General features: G+C 44.1%; 1 protein-coding gene across 1 annotated transcript; it reads left to right on the forward strand.

The window, feature by feature from the left end:
* Positions 1-1,267: 1,267 nt before the first annotated feature.
* On the forward strand, positions 1,268-22,448 carry LOC103784395 (neuroblastoma breakpoint family member 4). Its single transcript, XM_034932411.2, is given in 16 exon segments — positions 1,268-1,445; positions 2,856-2,955; positions 3,867-3,964; positions 3,967-4,071; positions 5,115-5,193; positions 6,063-6,274; positions 7,696-7,747; positions 7,937-8,023; positions 8,625-8,764; positions 9,747-9,798; positions 10,623-10,792; positions 11,823-11,874; positions 12,606-12,778; positions 15,760-15,996; positions 18,021-18,235; positions 21,168-22,448. Coding segments are annotated over 16 exon segments (1,992 nt in total). The 3' UTR covers positions 21,210-22,448.
* The last annotated feature ends 2,006 nt before the right edge of the window (positions 22,449-24,454 follow it).

Raw genomic sequence — 24,454 nt, forward strand, 5'->3', positions numbered from 1 at the left:
TGCCAGGTTCCGTTAGTGGAATGCAACCACACATCAACAGTGTTAGAGCAACTCAATATATATATATATACATATATATATATACACACACACATATATATATATACATATATATGTATATATATATCTCCAACAATATTCCCTGAGAAGCGTTCAATGCCCTGTTCTTTTCAATATATGGGAAAACTAAAAACAACAAAATACCATCAGGTTTACAAGACTTCCCAAGATAGATGGTCACACATGTTTTCAGGGGATATATACAAATGATTTTGATCACTTGATACCTTGAAAAGAGCTATTTTGGGACGAGAATGATATTCGTAAGTGACAAGTATGAAACGAGTGTTCAGTGACATTAAAAAAGCAAACCGACCCACACATAGAGGAAGAGCTTTGGACATAGGGATGTGAAACTGGTCTTAAGTGTAATGAAAAGCCAAGATGCTGCCCCAGTAAGAGAGAAGAAATCAACATAACAATGGGATGCAGCAAGAATACTGAGACAGGGTAGAAAATCTTTTTTAAAAGTGAATTATTCCTTCATTTTCAGTCGATACAGAAAAAACTGCAGAAGACCCAGAGGGATATCATAGCAGACTGAAAGTTTGCTATCTTTCACTTGTGCAAAAGCATTAAGATCATTTTACCTTAAAAAGAAGGTGAGGTGACTTCATGACTACCACTAAGAAAATATAACCTTCTGGAAAACTATCCCTACCTTGATGATTTTATACACACAAGAGATGAACAATGAGGAATATGCTTATATGTATTGAGAAAGAGGTGGGCCTGTAGCATTGTCACAAGGGTGCACAAATACTGAGAGTGACTGCTGAAGAAATGGTCCCCATCAGTGACCGTCAGGTGAGACCAGGGGGCCTAGTGTTTCAGCACAACCTGGGCAATTGGAATGCAGGGTTTCTAAGATTCCATGACACCCCCACCTTCTAATTCTGTTATGGCAACTGCAGACCGTTACCTGGTACGCTGGCTGCTACCTCCCTCACTCTTGTCAGAGTCGGAGCTACAGGCAGTGCCTTCAGCTCTGAGCTCAGGCATCCCGGTCCCTGTTTTTGCGGTTAAGGACTCTAAAGTGTTGTGGCGTGTTCATCAACTTTTTCTCAACCGTAAGTTAACAATTCCAGTAATTGTCATCTCTCAGTCCTGATTAAACCTAATTGATTTCACTAGTTTTTGACCCATCATGTGTCTGGGTTTCTTCTCCCCAGTCCCTGGCTCTACCTCTTCTGCCACAAACGTCAGCATGGTGGTATCTGCCGACCCTTTGTCCAGCGAGAGGGCAGAGATGAACATCCTAGAAATCAACCAGGCATTGCGCTCCCAGCTGGCAGAGAGCAATCAGCAGTTCTGAGACCTCAAAGAGAAATTCCTTATAACTCAAGCTACTGCCTACTCCCTGGCCAACCAGCTGAAGAAATACAGTAAGTTCTATAGATTCACAATGATGAACGTGATGAATGATCACCTGTGTTCTGAGAAACTGAACGGTCTTTTCATTGAAATTAATTTCATCCTTCCCATACTTCTAGGAAAATAGAAGTGGATGTTTTAACCTCATTTTGTTAAACATGGAAAACAGAGGCACAAAGTATTTAGCAACTTTTCCACATTGGCAGTCTGGTGTGAGGTGGGACTAGAGTTAAAATCCTACTTATTGTCTTCTGACACAGGCACAGAACCACCTGTTTTCCTCAGTAAGAGGCTAAATCATGTTTATGAGAATCCTCTCTGTATCATATAAGATTCTACAGACAAGTAACATCTAGTCTGTTGGTCTAAATGTCTGGGACTAATGAACTTCCATTCAGTTCAAGCTTCTTTGAGGCCCAATAGGCAAAGCTCCATCCAGAGGACCCTGGGGGAAACATGGCAACTGTACAGAGTACCCACTCTAAGGAGCTTAAAGAGGAGACTGCTCCTAACAGAAACTGTGATATCTGTGACACCCTTCAAAGCAGGGAGTGTCCCAGTGAGAGGGAAGTGCTGCTTCCTGGGGCACAGGCTCTTATTCCTGAAGAGGAAGAAAGATGGCACATGAGACATTGTGGAGGTAGCAGTGTGGTGTGCAGAGCAGGGACCCTGGGCCAGTCTCCTGGCCTCCATCCAAGTTGCCTATCTTCTCTGTGCCTCAGTTTCCTCATCTGCTCATTGAGTACTATAATAATACCTACCTCTGTAAATTACTGCAATGAATTACATGACCTATTTCTTGTAAATTTCCTAGAACAGTTCTTGGAACAGAGTAAACACTATCTATTAGTTCTTCATTCTACTATTTCTAACTTAATTCAAACTTTATTAGTATTTGGGCATATTTCTATTATAGCCTCACGGTCTTGTGCCTCATAGTTTATGCAATTATATCCAGATATGATTTTTTAAATGTTTGACATATTCGCACTTGAAATTCCCAGTACAAGGGAAACTTTGGGTCCCGTAGTCCTAGGGCCTTCCTGACTGTATAGAAAATCACTACTTCATGCACCAGTGCAATGTTTTACAGGAGAGGCCACAAGGCTTGGGAAAGTGGCCCAGGATTCAGAGTCAGACCGCAGGGGCTGTGAATTCTGACTCCGCCTTCTTCCAGGTGAATCATCTTGTCAAGTTACTTGATGTGCCCTTGTGTTTCTTTCTCCCCATCCCTGAGTTGGGGAGTATCAGTTGCCAGAAAGTTGGGAGGTTGATAAATAAAGATGTGGAAATGCCTGCCTGGAGCCTGGTACTGGAGCTGCTTTCGTCCTTGGGATGGATGGTGCCGCCTGCCCTATAGGCAGTGACCCCAGCAGCATGTCCCACCTTCCACTGAGGCAGGCATGTCTGTCTTTTCTCAGAGTGTGAAGAGTACAAAGACATCATAGACTCTGTGCTGAGGGATGAACTGCAGTCCATGGAGAAGCTGGCAGAGAAGCTCAGGCAAGCTGAGGAGCTCAGGTGAGCGGGCCCCGTTGGGGGCGGGCAGATGGGCAGGGGTGTGAATCTCTGAAGTGCAGCAACTCAGCTGGGAGAACTAAGAGCTGAGCTGGGCCAGGACAACGGCAGGCATTTACATGGCAGGCACGTGTCACACAAATATTTATAAAACAGAGAACAGTCATCTTAGTAAGTTATGGGTTGTAGTTGTTTCTTAAGCCTTGTTTTCTCTTCTTAAAACCACTAATTGTTGAGGTAAAATTTGCATAACACAAAATAAACCAAAAAAAGTGAACCACTCAGAAGCATTTAGGATACTCAGAATGGTGTGCGATCACCACCACCTTTACTCTTAGTCAGAATCACCTCTTGACTGACTGTGGCGTTTCATTTGTTCAATCAATATTGCCTTCTTAACACTGTCATTCTTTTCTTCTTTCATCTTTCCAATTCACCCCATCTTCACCTGGCCACATTTCTGTGCATGGCTTTGTATCTAGTCACTGCAAGATGCGCTATGTGAATTTTCACATAGAGATGCCCATGGCCAAAGTGAGGAACCGAAAGGACATCCTTGTGGAACTGATTTAGGAAGACACTAACTTTTGTTTACAGAAGAAAAAGATGAATGGAACATCTGTGAGGATCTTACAGAAGCACTCTCTCATATATCAGAAGGCTGTGTGTGTGTGTGTGTGTGTGTGTATATATGTGTGTGTGTATGTTTGTATATATGTGTGTGTGTGTGTGTGTGTGTGTGTGTGTGTGTGCGTATTCTTCTTTCTCTTGGCCACAGACATTTCCCCAAACATGTTCTGACCTTCTGCTTGGAGGTCTCCTTGAGGACATTCTCACAGAAACCTCTGTTGCGGTATTAGAACTGATCACTCATCCCTTTCCATTATTAAATGTTCTCTACTATCTCACCTTAGGCAGTATAAAGCCCTGGTTCACTCTCAGGCAAAAGAGCTGACCCAGTTATGGGAGAAGTTATGGGAAGGGAGAGATGCCTCCCGCTGGCTGAACAAGCACTCCTCACTCCTGATGACCCTGACAAGTCCCAGGGTCAGGACCTCCGAGAGCGGCTGGCTGAGGGGCACAGGCTGGCAGAGCACCTTGTTCACAAGCTGAGCCCAGGTAAGGTGGCCATGGGCCCTGATGACACACAGCTTCAGGCTTATGAAAGTCCCCAGACCTCCACACCTCCACAATGACAATTGTATGGGTAGTGTTTCTTTCCAGTAAACTTTTGTGGCCATGACATGATCAGAATTTCTTGGGTGGGAGCAGAGATGGGAAACCCATGGGGTGGAGGTTACAGAATGGCAAATATATCCTCCTTTCTTGATGGAATGTGGTCTTTAGAGCAAGAGGCAGCATCCGTCCAGTTTTAAAGAACAGGAAGGAGGCTGTGACAGGAAGCAGCTTTTAGAGTGAAAGGAGCCCTGGACTAAGAATGAATGCTCCCAGGATCTATCTTCAGCAATGTCTTTAGCAACTGTGGGCAACTGATTAATTTATCCTTCCTGGGTTTCTGTCTCTAAATCTGTAAAAGCAAACAAATTGTCTCTTGCATTCAAATGTGGGAACACTTATGACTATATTTCACAATGAGATAAAGCCCCTTGCTGTGTGGTGTTGGAGAAGGCACTTGATGTGGTGGCATTTGGTGGTAGGAAGTGGTTTAGACTGGAGCACTCCCCATGGAGAGATTGTCCCCGGTTAACACAGTGGAAGCCACTTGGAGGGCCCATGAAGTCCCTAATGTATGGAATACTGTGGGACAAGGTTGTTTGTCCTGTTCGAAGAGAAAGATATAGGTTCTAAATGCGAACTGTGACAGGATACAGAGCCTGTGCGTGGGAATCAGATCTGTGGCAGGATTGGGGAGACAGCTGCTGAAGTTCAGAGAGAGGCTGGGCAAGCCTCCAGTGATATGAAGAGGAAAAGGTCTTTTCAATATTTGGCCACATCTTGATGGTGACCCTCCAGATCAGAAACGCATTGCCTCATGGATCAAGAAAACATGCCAGGGCATTTTTTTAGAGATAAAACATGAGAGCTTTCAGTACAGTGTGGAACTATACATATAGATGTTTATGTCCCTGTGCACATAGGGCTCACTGTGCTTGCAGTGGGTGAAATGGGAAATATTTCAATGGACACATCTGTATTTGCAGAAAATGATGAAGATGAAGATGAGGATGAAGACGACAAAGACGAGGAGGTTGAGAAAGTACAGGAATCACCTGCCCCCAGGTAACATTGAATAATCAGGAGCGGGTAATGGGTGGTAAAATATGAAAAAGGTCTCAGAAAGAATAAAAGGGAGGTGAAGGTAGTCACAGATTCCAGAGGCAGGATAAAGAAAGCTGCAGAGTGCACTGATTTCATGTGCTCACCCAACAAGGAAATAGCCCCATTAACGTGCTTGTCCATTGTCTTCCTGGTGCCTGTAAGCATGACCCTAGGTGAACTCACCATCCCTAGGGACTTCCTGCACACACAGAGGAGACCTGTTCTCCCCTGTGGTGAAAGCCAGGATGAGATGTAAAGCTGCTTTCTACACGGTTGTCTTTAGGTTCTTTTTAGGAAAGATAAATAGCAGAGAGGCAACAAGCAGAGGAAATAGGAAGCACCTAGCAAAGTTGAACACAAAGTACAGTACCTAGACAAAAAAATTTACATTTCATGTCACAATATTAAAATTTTAAAAAAATCTAGAAGGCACACCATCTCTGAAGTCTACAATGGCTCAAACGCCTGTATAGCCATGGCCACAGTATGTTAACTACAACCCAGCTTAGACACACCATGTGGCAGCTGTTTTTGCTTCTCTGTGTGTGCTGTCAAGACTGTACCATACAGGGACAGCTGAGTCTTCGTCCTCCTCAGCTCCTATCTGTCCAGTGCAATGATCACTAGCTGCTGTCTTCCTCTCTGGTTCCCATGGCAGCCACGCTCTGTTGCAGACAGAAAAGGATTGCCTGTTCCCTCTTAAAAGGAACCTCTCCTTTGCATTCTGGGACCACTCTCTTAAGCCTCCTTTCAAAACCACCTAGGACTTCTTGGGGTGCAATGCCTTTTGGATTAATCTTCTGTCATCTCTATCCCACTGGGCTCATCAGGGAGGTGAAGAAGACTGAAGAAAAGGAAGTCCCTCAGGACTCACTGGAGGAATGTGCTGTCACTTGTTCAAATAGTCACAACCCTTCTAACTCCAACCAGCCTCACAGGAGCACCAAAATCACATTTGAGGAACACGAAGTTGACTCTGCTCTGGTTGTAGAGAGTGAACACCCTCATGATGAAGAGGAGGAAGCTCTAAACATTCTCCCAGGTAGCCTCTCTATTCTTTGTCCCTCCTAGCTCTGTCTAGGCTGAGGAAGATCAATTCTGAGGACAGACTGTATACATACATATTGGTTTGAATCACAAAGTATAGTGGAGCCAGGGGCGGTGGCTCACACCTATAATCCCAGCACTTTGGGAGGCCCAGGCGGGTGAATCACTTGAGTTCAGGAGTTCAAGACCAGCTTGGGAAATGTGATGAAACCCATCTTTACAAAAAACATGAAAAACTAGCCAGGCATGGTGGTGCATGCCTGTCATCCCAACTACCCAGGCAGCAGAGGCGGGAGAATCACCTGAGCCCAGGAAGTAGAGGCTGCAGTGAGCCACAATTGCACTCCAGCCTGAGTGACAGAGTGAAGCTGTGTCTCAAGAAAAGAAAAAGAAAGAAACAGAGAGAGAGAGAGAGGAGAGAGAGAGAGAAAGAGAGGAAAGAGAGAAAAAGAGAGAAAGGAAAGAAAGAAAGAAAAGAAAGAAAGAAAGGGAGAGAAGGAAAAGAAAAGAAAGAAAGAAAGAGAGAAACTATGATGGAATATTAAACACAGTTATTTGAGGGTCAGAGAACATTCCTCTCCTCCTAGGCCCATGGCATGGACTTTGTCTTCCTGGCCCCAATATTAGCATACTGGACCACAGGCAGGTGTGACAAAGTCATAGCCACCTGTGTACAGGAGGTATCTGTCAGGCCTCCTGGCTCGGTTCCTATGTCTCTTGTCACATGCAATAATGATTTGTGTCCCTGAACAATGTCCATGGAGTTTCTATGCCTGTCACAGGCCACTGACAGTCTTGCCTATGTAATTGGAGATGTGTCTCTGGATTCACTGTTCTCGGCTCCAGGCTTGGTCTCCTTTAGGTCAGCTTGTCCCAGCTAAGCAGTCACCTTGAAAGCAGGACATAAACACTTCTACCTTTATCTTGCTTATAAGTTTCCCTAAACGAGGCTGGGCCCTGAGTTCTTCACCCCATGAGCAGTCAATGTTTCTGTGTAGCACCGCAGACTCTTTTTTATGCAAGGATTGTTAGAATTTATCCATCAGTTCAGTCTCCTATACAAATTTCTCTAACCATTCGTTGACCATGATATATGATGAGATAAATCAGTATTGCAACAACACTTCTGGAGAGTGGTTAGGGCAATTTTTGAAAATCTTGGGGAAAAAGTTTTGTTTAATTGTTCGCACAGACTTAGGTCAGAGGATAGGTGATTATGATCTACCAGATGAGGGAGATTTTGTCCTATGGGTCTGGAAAGCAGGCACATCTACTTCTGAAAATAAGTCAGAATGATCCTGTCAAAATGTCACATTCTTACACTGAGGATATTTATGTTCTTGTGCTATGACTGGACACTTATTTGCTCTTGTGTGATTTCCTTACTGTGGCCTGCTCTTCTGAATTTGTTTACAGAAAATCAAAATGATCATGAGGAGGAGGAGGGCAAAGCGCCAGTGCCCCCCAGGTAACTGTGGATTTGTGGGCTGTTAGTTCAGTAGTGACATCTGGACACCACGGATCAAGGGAAAATAGGAAGTGACGAATAGAACTGTCTCATCCATTCATCCAAGTGCAAATTGCTCCTTTAACAATGTTGTCTTCTTTATTGTGGTACTTGAATAGGTTTCAATTTCTTAATCCCTCTCGAGCATAGGAACTGACAATCACTTGAACCGGGTGAACTGACCAACCTCAGCGATATCCTGATCTCACCTGTGGTCTCCCATGTGGCTAATCCAGGGTGAGATGCATATATGCTTTCTGTATGTTTTGTGACAGCATGTTGGCAAGTATTTGAATGCAATCGAGAAAATTAAAAATAAAAATTTCATATTATGTCAAAATATTGAAAAAAAAAGGGGACCTTAAAAACACAGGATCGGTGTGTTGGGAATGCCTCAAGAGCTGTGTTCACTTGGATGCTGCATGTAATGTCAACGCAATTTGTGTAAAGGAAGTGAAGTCCCAGCTTAGTTCTCAGTGCTGCAAGTCACGATGCTTGATGCTAGTTTACAGGGAGAGTCTGGGTCCTCCTGCAGCCGCTCGTTTGTGGCAAGTGCACTGAGCGCCTGCTGCTCATGTTTGCTCTGTCTCCAGGACAGTCACACTCCACCCCACATTTAGAAGGATAGATTTTTCTCTCTTGGAGGAGACCCCCCTTTGCTTTCTGTGACCACTCCCTTTGTGTCCTATCAAATCACCTGAGATACTATGGTGTTGAATCTGTCTTGGTCTAACCTTCTGTCGTTCTACCCTACCTGGCTCATCAGAAAGCTGCAGGATTCTGAAGAGAAGGGAGTCCTGCAGGACTTGCCAGAGAAATGTGTTTTGTCTCATTCTAGACACCATGACAAGTCCAACTCTTACCGGCATCGTGAAGTCTCTTTCTTGGCATTGGATGAACAGAAAGTTTGCTCCGCTCAGGATGTTGCCAGGGATTACTCCAATCCCAAATGGGATGAAACCCCACTTGGCTTCCTCGGTAGGCTCCCTATTCTTTGTACCCCAGATTTGTCCATAGTGACGGATGTCATACCTTCAGGAAGACTCTATGCTTATATACTGGTTAGAACCAGGCTCTAGGATTGAGTTTGAAGGAAGGCATCCTATAAGTTAGAGTTTTGCTCCATTCTAGTCCAAAACCACACATTGTCTTTCATCGTTGCCCCATTGGCAGATCACTGTACCCAAGGTTGACCTGACAAATTCATACCCACCTCTGCAGCCTGGGAGCAGGATGTATCCACCAGTCCTCCTGATTTAGATTTAATCTGTCATCTCACATGAAATCTAATTTTCCCTCCCAAACAACCTGAGTTTCTCTGCCTGTCCAAGGCCACTGGCAGCCTTATCGATATTCTTGGAGCTGTCATTTCCCTCGTTCACTTCTCTCAGGCTAGACTCCCTCCCCTTTTAGTAGGCTTGTCTTAGCTAAGAAGTCTCTGAGTACCAGAACATGAACACCACTATTAAATTTTGTATGTTTCTCTGAAACGAGGCCGGGCCCTGGAACTCCCTGCCATATGAAAGGCCAATGTTTCCATGTAGCATTAGAGATTCTTTTGATTTAATCTGTCCCTCTAAATGCAAATTCTACAAAAACACTGACAACAGCTTATCAGAAGGAAACATGCTGAATACTGCAGTAACCTGCTAGGAAGCATTAAAGTAGATCCCCAGGATCTGTTAGTAAACAGGATATGGTTAACAGTTTGCTGTGACTCAAGACAGAAGGGACTGTGATGATGACCTGTCAGATCAGGGAGATTTGCTCCATGACTCAGGAAAGCAAACCTAGTGACTTCTCACAAGGCTCACACTGAGACCTCCTGGAAAGTTTCTCTCACAATAGCCTGTTCTCGCACTGCGTATATTTATGCCCCTATGTAGATTTGGACACAAGCTTGTGCATGTGTGAATGTGATCAAGTTCATCTGGCTGGTCTTCTCTTAATTTATTTACAGAAAAGCAAAATGATCTTGAAGAGGTGAAAGGACAAGAAACAGTTGCTCCCAGGTAATTGAGAAAAATCAGGGGCTGTCTATTCAGGGGTGATATCTGTGAAACTCATCTCCACAGAAAACCAGAAAGTCCTGAATATACCTAATTCATCCCTTCAGCCAACCAGAAATGATCTTTTTTAACCATGTTTTACATTTTCATTGTGAAACTTTTAATGTTTGCCATTTCTTATTAACTTCTCAAGTTCAGTACATCAAACCACTTGACCTTGTGAACAACTAATCAGTCACACAGATTTCCTTAAAGTAAGTATACTCTTCTTATGGTGTCAACCAGCCTGAGATGCATATCTGCTTTCTGCTGGTTTTGCATTAGCACAGTGGTGAGCATTTCAAGGCAAGGAAATTAGGTAGAAAAAATTATTGTTATACCATGCACAACATTGAGAGAAAGAGGACTTGATGACATGCGATTTTGGGGATATGATTATGCCTCAAAACCTATGTTTACTTGGCCACTACACATAAAATTTAACATCATTTAAAAGAAAGGAAGGAAACCACTGTTATGGGACATGATATTCAGTAAGTCACGACTCTACCATACAGAGAGACTCAGTCTCCTTCCTTAGAAAATCATAATCTGGCTACTTTGCTGAGCACCTGATGCCTCTCTCTCTCTCATCTCTCTCTTTCCCTCTCTCTGTACTGCAACCTTCCCATGGCAACCACACTGTGCCCACCAAGAAGAGGAGAATATTTAACTCTTTAATGGGTTGACCCATTTGTTTTCTGCGATCACTCCCTCATGCCTCACGTGAAATCCAGCTAGGGCACTGAAACTCCTTGGATTAATCTTTAGTCCTTCTTACCCTACAGGCTCAGCAGGGGACCGCTGAGAGTGGACAAGCATGAAATCCCCCAGGAGTCACTGGATGGATGTTGCTTGACTCCTTCCATCCTTCCTGACCTGACTCCCTCCTACCACCCTTATTGGAGCACTTTGTACTCTTTTGAAGACAAGCAAGTCAGCTTGGCTCTTGTAGACAGTGAGTACTCCATTGTGAACATGATAAATCTCCAATTGGTGTGCCAGGTAGACTCCGTAATCCTTGCGCTTCACATCCCTGGCTGGACTGAGATGTGTCATTGGTGTGGGCGTGACTCACAGACACAGGATGATTTGCATCAGCATCAAAAATCAAGTTGGAAGCACAGACAGGGGTGGGTCAGTGAGCTTTGCTCTCTTCCTCATCTCAGACCATGCCTGTGTCATCCTGCACCCACTGTCACGACATTGACAAATTCACACCAACCTATGCAGCACGTGCCCGACAGGTGTCTGTCAGGCCTCTTAATCTGAATAAGATTTGTCTTGCCAGCTATCGTGTTCCTTACAAGTTCCTTTCCCCAACCATGTCCTATGAGATTCTATGCCTGCCCAACGCCTGTGGCATTTTTGTGTACTTTTCATTAAAGATATTACCCAGGTTTCAAAGAACCTAGCCTCATTCTGTATGTCTTTGATGTTATCCTGTTTTAGCTGAGCAGTCCATTACCTTTTGTTATGTTTCTAGAAACAAGATTGGGCCTTGTCACTCCTAGATGTCATGAATAGCCAATGTCTCTTTGTATTGAACCAAAGATTCATTTTCATTCAAGGGTCTGTAGATTCCCTCCTACATTCTAGTTTCAGTGTCTAAAATCCTTGTAACCATGAACAACATGAGTATTTGATGATTGAAAGCTGAATATTGCAGTTTTCCTTCTAGAAAGCAGCTGGGGTATTTGCCTTCAACTGGTGTGAAAAATTTGCATAACTGTTTGCACAAAATCAGGACAGATGATGTTGGGATAATGATCTACCAGAACAGGGAGATTGCATTCCTAGGCCCAGGGAAGAAAACCAAGGCATCTCTCTCATGACAGGACCTCAGGCCTCCTGGAATATTTCTCTCACAGTGTCCTGTTCTCCCACTGAGGAAACTGACGTTTCTATGTTAGGATTGCACAGTGGATTGTTTATGTGTGTAGGAGAACCTGCTTAATCTGTCTGTCCCTTTGTGAATTTATTTACAGAAATTAAAAAGGATCAAGAGGAGATAGAAGACCAAAGCCCACCATGCCCCAGGTAACTCTGAGGAATCCTGAACAGTTAATTCAGTGTTGATATCTGGAGTCTCAGATGCAGGGAAAATCAGAGTGTGCTGAATATACCTGTTCCATCTGTTCAGCCAACCATGAAATGCCATATTCATAAGGTTGACTCTTTTCATTGTACACCTGTAATTCTAGTTCCTCCTTATTAATTCCTTTCAATTCGTCTAATCTGCATTCAGTTGACTCTGTTGAACTGATCACTCACAGACATTTTCTGCAGTCCCCTTTTCTGTCCTTTTTGCTTAAAGTGAAGTTGAATTGCACATCTGATGTCTGCCTCTTTGGCATTACCATGTTTGCAAGTATTCGATAGCAGGGAAGTGAATGAAAATAAATCATGCCATGCTACAATGTTGAGAACAAGAGCTGTTGAGAATACAGGAACTCTGTGAAGACTCAAGAGCCTGTATTCATTTGGCCACTGACGCTAATTTCAACAAAATGGATGCAAAAGTGCCGAATGCACTGTGTCCTGGCAGTTCCCCACAGGGATCACTCCATCTGCTTCCTCCCCAGCTCATTGCCTGCCCAGTGCACTGAGAGCCTGTCGTGCTCTGTCTCCTACTCGAGACAGGGAAGGATGGTTGTATCTCTCTCAGGGGAATGTACTTTGCTTCCTCTGGGCCTTCCTAAGGGCCTCCCTATAGAACCAGCTGGGTGTTGGTTCTCTCTGGTGTTTATCTTCTGTCTTCTTTACCCCAGGCTCAGCCAGGAGCTGCCAGAGGTGAAGGAGCAGGAAGTCCCAGAGGACTCTGTGAATGAAGTTTACTTGACTCCCTCAGTTCACCATGACGTGTCTGACTGCCACCAGCCTTATAGCAGCACCTTGTCCTCATTGGAGGATCAGCTTGCCTGCTCTGCTCTGGATGTAGCCTGTGAGTACTTCACCCTGGAGGTCACAAAGTTCCACTGTCCTCCCAGGCAGCCTCTGTATGTTTTGTTTCCTGCAACTTGTGCAGCTGAGACAGACCATCTCTGCAGCAGGCTCTATACACTGAGCTTGTTTTGAATCTGGCTCTTGGATCCAGTTTTAAGCACAGACATCCACTGGGTAGAACTTCCTCTTCTCCTGTTCCAAGTGCCTCCTCTGTCACCTGGCTCCTTCTCACGGGAGCAGGCTTTGGCTATCAAAACAGGCCAGAGAAGGGAGTGGTGAGGGCTTATGGCAAATTCCTGGCCACAGTAGCTCAGCTGGAGAAATTTATGTAACAGACCTCCTTCTTTAAGATAGGGCATCTCTCTTTTCTGAAATTATCTTGCTAATTCCATGTCTTTATCTCTTCTCTGGCCATCCACATATGTTGGGAGTTTTGCCCAATTATTTGGAGGCCTGTTTCATGATTCCTGTGTCCCAAGCTAGATTCTCTTCTTCAGGGATCCCCAGCCCTGGGGCCATGGGCCATTATGGGTCCATGACCTGTTAGGAACTGGGCCGCAGAGCAGGAGGTGAGCGGTGGGAGAGCATTTCAGCCTGGATTCCATCTCCTGTCAGATCAGCAGTGGCATTAGATTCTCACAGGAGCTCGAACTCTATTGTGAATTGTGCATGCCAGCAATCTAGATTGTGTTTTCCTTACGAGAATCTAATGCCTGATGATCTGTCACTGTCTCCCAGTAACTGTCACCCCCAGGTGAGACCATCTAGTTGCAGGAAAACAATCTTAGGGCTCCCACTGATTCTGCATTATGGTGAGTTGTATAATTATTTCATTATATATTCCAATATAATATTTATAGAAATGAAGTGCACAGTAAATGTAATGTGCTTGAATCATCCCAAAACCATCCCCCCCAACCTGGTGCCTGAAAAATGGTCTTCCATGAAACCAGTCCCTGGTGCCAAAAAGGTTTGGGACTGCGGCTCTACTTCCTCTGAAGTGTCTTCCCTCCACTGACGCAGTCCAGCGACCCTTCCTTTATGTGTGGCCGGGCTTGCATCCTCTGCAGAGCTCCAGTGGTTTTCTCCAAGTGTGGGTTTGTAGTGTCAATCAAGTTTTGGTCTCAGTGCTCTATTCTCATGAAAACCATCGACAACTAGTGTCCCTCATGAGGCTCTGGCCTAACCGATGAGCAAAGCAGAGTGGTTCCTGTCCCCATGAGGTCCAGAAAACCCTTCCTCTGAGCAATCGCCCCTTGAGATAGCAGCTTCACAGGACGTGTAAAAAGAAAATCCAATTTTCATTTCTTCTTGCTCATTCTCTTTTTTTTTTACTTCAATTCTGGGAATTTCATGTGGATTGTTGGGGGTTTTACCCATTACATTATCTTCTGGTAAGAGCAAGGAACTCTGTGATGTCCCCCAGTATATTGGATTATGTTGTAACGAGATTAGCAAAAATGCCAGGTGTGTTGATTCATGCCTGTAATTCCAGCACTTTGGGAGGCTAAGGAGGTGGATTGCATGAGCTCAGGAGTTTGAGACTAGTGTGGGTAACATGGTGAAACCGTATCTGTAAAAAAGAAATTAGCAGAGTATGGGGATACACACCTGTAGTCCCAGCTTTTTGGGAAGCTGAGGTGGAAGGATCACCTGAGCCTGGTCAGTTGAGGCTGCAGTGAGCCACGATTGCACCACTGCACTCCAGCCTGAGCAACAAAGTGAGACCCTGTGTCACACACACACACAAAGAAAGAAACTAGCAACAAAAATGTTGGCCTCTATTCTATTTTGGTCAGTAAGTGCCTTTCATACTGGGACCAGCCCCTTTCCCATTTTGCATTTCTCCCTGAGTTTCAAAAAAGCAAATGCTTTTCTAGCATCACAGTGATTCATGAAACAATTAAAATACACACTGACCTTGCACCTGCTGTATGCCCTGCCCCTTTGCAAGCAAGCTCTGTCCTGCTATAAACCATTCAGGGATCAAGGGACACGCCCAAGTGGGCAGTGGCATCTCCATGTTGGAGCTGAGAACAATGAGGCATTTTTAAGAAAACTTAGAAAACCTTGGAGAGAATGAAGATGTGGAGAGGGGAGGAGAGAGAGGAGCCCCACAGCAACGTGGATCCGGTCTGCAGGCCCCGTCCCCATCCTGAGACCGACCTGGACTGGCGTGAGGTCATTGGAAGTCTTTTCTTAGTCCACTCAGAATGTGTATTCCTCTCCCTGTGGAAATGGAAATAATTTGTTTAAGGGGTGCCACCCGAACCCCACTGGAGGAGTGGGTAATGTGAGGATCGTGTCCTGTGTTGCCTTCCTAAGGAACTGCACATGCTGATCTGTAGCACTTGTGGCCCCTGAATTTGCAGGAAGGGACTGGTCCCTCTCCTACATTGCCTATGTCTACTGACACCCACTCTATGGCAAGAGGATGGATATGTGTGGGTAGGGGGTCAAACCATTATAGTCAATGGGAAATTCAAAATGTCCCCGAACCCAGAAAAGTTTGCCTGACTTAGTGTTTGGTCTGTAGCATCCCAGCCCCCTTTTTCGTGGTTCTTTCTCAAAACCTCGCAGCTCTAACTCTTGACCCGTTCTTACACCCCCGTATGTGGCGAAAAATAACCACTCCTCTCCTGTGCTCTGAGGCCTCTCTAGAACTTTCCCTCTGGGCACAGGAAAGAGATGAATAATAACAGAATAATCGGGATGGTCTTGTTAGACAATCCAAAGCCCTCTGGGCTGAAGCAGAGGTTTTTCACCTCAGGGACACCCCAGCCTGGGCCCCTACCATGTCAGCGTCCCCAGGCACAGGCAGGAGAGGTGACGTCGCCTGCATTTACATGATGTCTGTCTGTGTGGCGTGGGTCACTTGGTGGCTTTACTGAGAGCAGGGACATCAGGGATGGGTGTTCTGGGATGACTTAACAAAGGGAAAACTGAGATTGTTCCTACTGAAGCCCCTTCTCCTTTCAGCCCCCACCGAGGCGGCCTGTCCCCAAGGGACTTGGAGTGGAGACTTGAGCCACCACCGGTCAGAGGTGCAAGTTTCACAGGCACAGCTGGAACCAAGCACCCTGGTGCCCAATTGTCTGCGACTACAGCTGGATCAAGGGTTCCACTGTGGGAACGGCTTGCCCCAGCAGGGCCTTTCCTCCACCACCTGCAGCTTCTCAGCCAATGCTGATTCTGGGAACCAATGGCCCTTCCAAGGTAGGGAAGGAAACGGCATCATGAAGCTCTAATCCAGGTGTTGGTGGTCACGACGGTGCTGTGGGTGGAGGAGAGAATGGGGCCTCCCATGCTTCCTCAGGGTCAAGTTGAAATCCATGATGCTCCAACCCAGTGAGGTGAGCAAAGGACTGGAGCTTAGGACCAAATCTGCTCTCAGGACCTGGGTTTGCCACTTTCTGCTTGTTGACTTTTGCCAAGGATTTTGTCTTTTTGCTATTTACATCTCTGTTCCCTCATCTAAGATACCTGAAGAATAATATCTACCTGCAATCATAATTTCCAAAGGGCCTGATTCCATAAGAATTGCCCAATAAACCTATGAGTAGGTGTTATCTAATCTTTTTATCTTTCTGCTAAATTTACACTTAGCAAGTGACTTCACGGACGATGTCTCCTCTGAGGTAGAGCAGTTATGAAGATCTCTGCTTTCTAGGGCCCCTCTTCCTTTCCTTTCTCACGCAGACTCCTCTGCCAGTTTTCTTCCTCTCCTTCCCCATCCCTCATGAAGCCAATTTTCCCGTCAGGCACTTTCAATAACAACCTATGAGGCACATTGAGTAACAGTGTAAATCCTGGGCCCACACTCAGTCTCCTGACATGTCCAGCTTCTTCTGCTGTTTTTTTCTGCTTTTTTTGAAATAAAAGGGCAACTTTCACATGGAAAGTCTTCACATCAGTCTCTTTTATGAAATTCCATTTAGTTCACATTCTCCACTCATGTCCGTGGCCATGTCCTCAGTTTCCCTCTCACAGGGATCCATTTCTGCTCAGATTATCTTAAAATCCTGGGTCGTGTTCATTCTCACTCTCCATCCCACTCAATATCTCCTCCTGGAGCCCCTGGGGCTGCCTGGTGCTCATCTGTCAGGCGATGCCCTCAGCTGAGGAATGAGGGAACGCCTGTCCTCAGGGGGAGGGAGGGTTGCGTGAGATAATGAGCACCATGTGGGCCAGTGGAGAGGACACATGGAAGGTGCTCCGGGAGTGTCAGGGGATGCGCAGTCCCTGACACGTGCCATGATAACTTATTTAGACTGATTTCTTAGCACTGAACTCTCTTTTGCTTCTCTGTGGATTCTCACACCCCCAGCCAAGACTCACCCCACTGGCTCAGACACACTCCCTCTTGCTCACTTTCCCTGGAGTCCAGAGCCTGAACCAGGCTCCAGGTAAGAGGACAGAGTGAACGCCTTTCGTTTCATTAACACTTTCCTTCACCTGGTGATTTCTCCCTGCTGTCTACCAGGTCATTTGTTTCTCCCATACCTATTCTTTCTCATTCTTCTCATGTCTCCAATTATTTTTCCAATTTCGATGGACCAGAATAGTGACTCTACTCTTACATTCAATCCCTCCCAAATCCCTATATTTTTTTCTTTAAATTAATGTGTACAGATACATGCATTTGTATCATTTGTCCTATTATGTGTGACTATGTATATCTGGTGTGTATGCTATATAGGGTGTATATATATATGCAGTAGATCATATAATGATGCAACTTTTGTAAATTCTCTAGGTGTAGTCTTCCTGGTTCTTTTCTCTCATCAGTTGCTGTCACCTATGTCTGGTCTCACCTCTGTGCCACATCGGCTGCCACCCTGCCAGGCCCTTCCATTCCCATCTCCTGTTTGAACCCAGTTCTGATTTAACTTTGATTTTTGTAATCTCTTCTCTCCCCAAAGCATAGCCTACATACAGTGTTATTTCCTTGCCTTTGCCTTATCTACCTGGAAGCAATTTGTGTTTCTGAATCCTATGTTTCTTGAATATTTTTGTGACTTGGCAGTGCCTTTGGCTCCTGGCAATCTTGTCGTTACTGAGTAATGTAGGAAAGATCAACAAAAAAGAAAGTATTAAAGTGACTCTATCGGTTTCCCCTCGCCCTTTGGACTTTCTTGTCCAAGGCCTCTTTCCTGATTTGATGTCCTCTGGGTGGAAGAGAAAGTTATGGTAAGATCATGGATGGCAGCGGATCCCATTGGCTGTGGTTTTCTTTTCAGAGCTGGTTTTAGAGCCCTCTCTGGGGATGAAGAACCCTCCCCAGCTGGAAGATGATGCACTTGAAGGCTCAGCAAGCAACACACAAGGGCGTCAAGTCACTGGCCGGATTCGTGCCTCCCTTGTCCTGATACTGAAGACCATCAGAAGAAGACTCCCCTTCAGCAAGTGGAGACTGGCATTCAGATTCGCTGGCCTGCATGCTGAGAGCGCAGAGGTAATCACATCTATGGCTGATAGCTGCACTCACTTCTTATTTCTCTGTCTATGGTGACAGCTCATTCTCTCACTGCTTTTTCTCTCCCATTTGTTCTCTCCAACAGCTGCTCTAACCTCTGTCTGGTCTTAGCTCTGTGTCCCATGGGCTCCCACCCTGACTGGCCCTTTCTCTACCCATCTCCTCTTTACTCTCTGAACTCTGCTCTATTCCTTTTTCTACTGTCTTGAGAGTCCCTCTCATGGCCACAGGAGAGCCAGGCCTCCTTGTCCCCATCCAAGTACATAGTTTAAGCTGCTGAACACAGGGTTGTTTGCCCGGAATCACACACTCCTTTGGGAAATTTACCTTTCCTTGCTGCATCCCCAACTCCATTGCCTCTTTCTGTAGAAATCATTGCTTTAATACGTCATTTACACGAAGATTTTCTTCTTGAGTCTTCTTTTGAGCAACACAACTAATTCAACTCTTAATCATCACTTGTTCCTCTGAATGAGAAGTGTTAAAACTAAGCACTAAGAGCCCCCGTAGGAAACTAAACTAGAACCAGGGTCACAGGTGGGAGTTCCCTACTGGCCTGGAGTCAGGTTTGTCTTTAGCCCCAGATGTGCAGCTTAGTGCCAACGTGGATGGAGTTGCCAGGGTCTCAGTGTTCTCACCTCATGGACTCACTTGAGCTGATGTTAACTGGGGAACATTTATGACATTCTAAAGGGACATCACTCCAAAAGTACATGCAGAGGGCAGGACTTGAAAACTGCATACATCATGAGGTACGTCATTCTAACCTCTCTCCTTTTTATTCTCATTTCCACTTTTCAAGTCCAGTTAAGGGTCTAAAATGCAAGTCAGATGAATCTTGAGGCCATTGTATATGAGAGAGCATTTTATGAATTAACTTTGAGAAAAGTGACTCCAGGACCAGCTTTATGCATACACTAGATGACAAGAATCTGTCTACAGGACAGTCTTTGCTTCGGTGCAGCCCAATTGATAAGACAGAGATTTAACTGAAATTGTCAGAGAGAAGGCTAAAATCCATGGAACCACTGGGAACAAAGCCAGTCATGAGATAAATGGGGAAAGGAAAGAAAATGATGGGAAATTGGGCTGGTCCATTTAGTATCTCTAAATCCTGCTGCCATGTCATAAGCACCTGGTGAGATTTCAATTAAGATGAATGCCTTCAACTTACACTTAGAGATTCTCACTTACATGGCCTGGGGTGTGGTCTGAGCATCTGTAGTTTCAAAATGCTCCCATGTGATTCTAATATGTGGCTAAAGATGAGAAGGACCCCTGGTCTACTATGACCTCAGGTTACCAACATGGAAGTGCCACATATGTGTGGCTACTCCACAGAAAAGGCTGAGCCTCTATCAGACTTTGATGGGATCTGTATTCCCCTCTCAATAGTACTCTTCATATAGCATAGAAAAAAATCAAGAAGAAAAACAAGAATATTAATAGATTGGACTTTTAGCCTCTGCTTGAAGCACACTTGCTGAATTTTGAATACAAGATAAGTAAGAAATAGTCATGATATTAACACCTAATGTACGGAAATAATACCTGCCATATTACATATAGTGGAATTTAGTATTTTCTTTTGCATTTTAAAATAAAACTTCCAGTTTACATTTCCCCACACCCATTTTATAGCCCACCAATGGTCTCACCACTGCAATGTGAAAATTTTACTTTTGGTCAATTATTGTCCTTCTGCAAAATCCCCAAAGAGAACTCATTGGTCCCCCTGTCCTGAAGAGCATACAATAACAAATTAAGACTGAAATGCTGCAAGAGATTGTATATGAATACTTCTTCATGCCTCTCTTCACACTGGCATAAAATATTAAAAAGAAACCTTTCTCATAATGTACTTGGGGAAAACAATAAGCAGGACGGGAGACTGTAGTAAAACACAAACTAATCCTTTTCACTTCGTACTTCAGAGTTTTCTTGGTCTAGATATTGAGAATATTTCTAGAAATGCCTTAAGGTGGAACCAGATTTGGAATCAACTTCAGGGCATTAGGGAAAATAAGTTGGGCCGTGGTTACAGTCCCTGTTCTCACTTTGCTAACTCCATTTTGAGTCTCTTTTTTTAAACTCCCTTTCTTTCCTGATGACCTTTGGACAAAAACTTATAATTATATATATTTTTTATTTTTTTTAACCAACCAAAGAGACAGCAGCACCATCATATTTATCTGTAAAACCTTATTCCTGTCCTAGCCAAGGTGACCCAACCACCACTCATGACTGTTGAGACCTCCAGATTGGAGCCTTTCCTCTCGCTTTCTCCAATCTTTATTGAAAGGCCTTAGTGGGTGGATTCTAATTCCTGGGTTGTCAATAGCAAGTCAGGTGGCCTTAGTTCCATCTTACCCCTGTGGCATCACTACTCCTCTGTTGTAAAATGTGGACCTGGACGTGGATGTTGTCTGAGGTTTCTGCTGCTTCTCATATCCAGGGTTCTTCCCATGGCCCTCCCGCTCCTCCCTAGAAGACTAGGACATGGAGTTGTAAGGGGGTGGGTTTCTCTGCAGAGGCTCCTGTCCTTCTGCTCCCCTCTGTTTCTTGGCATGCATGATTGATGCTGAGTACATGCTCACTGGGAGGAAAAGCCATCACTCTGCTCCAGACAGAGGGGATCAGGAGGAAAGGGGATGATGTTGCCCACTGCTGGTTGGGCATAGGTGGGGTCCTTATATCCTGCACCCCAGGCTGACTGGAAGTTCAGGAGTGTTTTCTTCTCACTTGTGGATGGTGCTTCCCCCTTTCGACAGCCCAGGACTCACCCTTCAGCTCATCCTCCCAGCAGGAGATCCCAGTGAGATATCACTGCTTAGCAATCCCTCCAGACTCAGCCATCAGGTGGATCTGACAAAAATGCTCATTTGATTTTTTTTCTCTCTCTCCCCTACAGATACCAAATACTGCTGGAAGGACGCAAAGGATGGTAGGATGAAAGAATGTCACAAAAAGCAGCTTTTCCACTTGATAAAAACAACGAAAACAGCAAAGCAAGTTTAAGTCCAAACACAATATTGCAGGGGTCCTTCACTGAGGATTGAATTTCAGACACAGAATACTCTTGATGACTTCAAGCCACTATGCTCCTTTGATTTGAGAAGCCACATTCCATCCCCCTCCAATTGTGATCAATACCTAAGGAGACCAATGCCCAGATGGACAAATAGCATTGACCGGCGTTAGCCCTGTTTCTCAATTCCCATCGTGTACAGAAAGGAGTCCGCAGCTGCTGGCAGGAGACAGCATGTCAGCCGGGACTCTGCCAGGGCAGAGTATGAGCAATGCCATGTTCTTGCTGAAAATGCTTAGCCTGAGTTTCATAGGCAGTAACCCTCAGATAACTGCAGAATGTAGAACATTGAACAGGACAACTGACCTGTCTCCTTCAAACAGTCCATGTCACCACCAAGAACACAACAAAAAGGAAAAGAGACATTTTGAGTTCAAAAAGAGTAAAAAGCCTATGCAGCTTATGCTTTTTTAGTCATTTTGAACCCAAAACATCTCCTCATCTTTTTGTTGTTGTCATTGATGGTGGTGACATGGACTTGTTTGTAGAGGACAGGTCAGCTGTCTGGCTCAATGATCTACATTCTGAAGTTATCTGAAAATGTCGTCATGATTAAATTCAGCCTAAACATTTTGCCAGGAACTCTGCAGAGTCCATGCTGTGAGCTTCCTACCTCAGCCCATCTGCAGGCAGAGAAGGCCCAGTGTGTCCATCCCCAGTGCGGTGATACTAGGATGGTCACTTGGTTAAGGAGGGGTTTAGGAGCTCTGTCCCTTGTAAAGACATCTTATTTGTAAGTAGTTTGGAAAGTGGTTTGAAATAGTATAAATATCCTGTATTCTAATGATCTTCTTCAGAACATTTTATCACCAATTAATCACCCCGCCTGTGTCAGTTATTATATTTATGTTTGTACATTGAAAATTGTCTATCTCAAAATCTTACCTTATACTTGCTTTTGCTGGCATTCTTCGTAAAAAAGATTATTCCCTGCCCAAATTTTAACTTTCATCCAAAATTAATTTTAATTTCTTTTTGCTGGCATTCTGTTGTGAAAAAGAATATTCTCTGCCCCAATTATAACTTTCATCCAAAATTAATTTTAGTCCATCAGTTAAAATTTTAAGTTTTAAATCTGTTTAATTAAAACATTTCTTGCCTCTCACTCTGGACTATTGGATTTTTTACATATAATGTTTTAAGCTTTTATTATTATGATTGATTTTGGCGGATAAGAATTTAGATTAATAAAAACATTCTTATTTCCTTGTTTATATTCAAAACTCTTCCATGTTCTAGTCTATGTTTACCGTATGTGGTAGATTGTATTTCCTGTATTTCTTTGTTGATGTTATTTGTTTTCTTTTTGTGTTTGTGTGTGTGTGCTTTTTGTTTGTTGTTTAGGAAGAGTTGTATAGCTCCCATTTAACATTGCACTGAAAAGGTTTTAACGTCACTAATCCCCTTTTAACTTGACACATTTCCACTGTTTGGTTTATACATTTTAAATTATTTCTTTGAATGTCAAATTTTTATCACTATGACAATCAAAGACATCATTTTCCTCTTCTCTAACCTCATTACCTACCATTTCTTATTTTTTATTTTAACCCAAACATAAAGTGACAGCCTATGTGACACCTTGGTTTTTGGTTGAGATCTACATTTAAATATGTTGATGCACATGAGCTGTTCAAAAGTGTGTCCTAAGCATCACTTGTTGAGTGGAATTTATCCTTAACAGAGTCCTCATGAGGGAATCAGGTCTCGCTGAGTTTTACATACTTAATCATAAACTTTTCCCAATGTCTTGATACATGGATTGCATCACTGGATATAAGGTACTTGCCAAAAATGACTTTTGCTTGGGATTTTAGGAAATATTGTCTGGCTTTGGGGGACAGGCCTGTGTGCTCTCAGTCTGGGATTCTATTTTGTTCAACCAGGACCTTTAATTTCTGCCAGTTACTTCATTCATTCTCTTCACCACAAGTCTCCAGAGGATGCTCCCTTTGTCCAGGCCTCCCCGTCTCCCAGCGATTCTGCCCTTTGAAGATTGGCCCCTCTGGTCCTCTGCACTGTGAAGCCCCTGCCTTTCAATTCCCCAGTAGCAGGGTTCTGACCCACCAGGTCTCAGGCCTGATCTGTGTTTCTCCACACTCGCTTTCTGAGAAAGGTTTTACCTGTGTTTTGTCATTAACAGGCCCTCGCTGCTGTGCTGGCCTCTATTTGCATGGTGTTTCCTGCTCCCTGTGCTGTTATGTGGCTCCCAGACCTGGCTAAATAAAATCACTTGGGGTCCCCAGTGTTCCCTAGCCCTGGTTGGGGGCAGGATTATGGGTGGTATTTTTGATTCTGTGTTAATCCCTAGGGCTTTGAAGTGTATGTGGAGAAATTCAGCTATTATTCTATCCTACTTCTTCAAATGCAGAACCTCAGCAGTATAAAAAAGGAGACAGAATCCTATATTAGAACATCCCCATAATCACTGGCCAGCTTCAACAATTATCATCGAATGGCTGAGCTTTACAAAATCCAATCCTTCCTACCTACCTATGAAGTGTGTGTGTGTGTCTATACGTATATATTAATATATATGTATATGGCATATATATGTGTGTGTGTGTGTGTGTGTGTATACACACAGTTTAGACATGAGATTCTGGAGGCTGAAATTCCCAAGATGGAAAGGGGGATACCCAGGAAAGTATTTCCTTCTTATTAGGCCTTTTACTTCTGCTCTGGCCTTTGGTTGATTGGTTGGGGCCCACTCACCTTAGGGAGGGCAATCTGCTTCACGTAGACTGCCTATTCCTGTGTTAATGTCATCCAGAACCCACCTCCAGTACAAACACAGAATAACATAGGAACGAATAACTTGGCACCCTGGGGCTCGGTCACAGTGACACACAACCATCACACAAGTTCTTTGTCATATTACTGATTTTCACATTCTTCTCTCAATCTGTAGGATGTCTTTTTATTCTATAAATAGTGTCCTGTGCTGACCAAGAATTTTTAATTTGTATAAAGTTGAATTTACCAATGTTTTCTTTAATAGTTTTGTTGATGTGATAACTAAGAATACTTAGCCTAACTCCACATCATGAAGATTTTCTCTTATGTTTTCTACTGTAAGTTCTCTAGTTTTGCAGTTTACATTTAGTTCT

Source organism: Pan paniscus, chromosome 1 (assembly GCF_029289425.2).
Source record: "Pan paniscus chromosome 1, NHGRI_mPanPan1-v2.0_pri, whole genome shotgun sequence".
Lineage (NCBI taxonomy): Eukaryota > Metazoa > Chordata > Mammalia > Primates > Hominidae > Pan > Pan paniscus.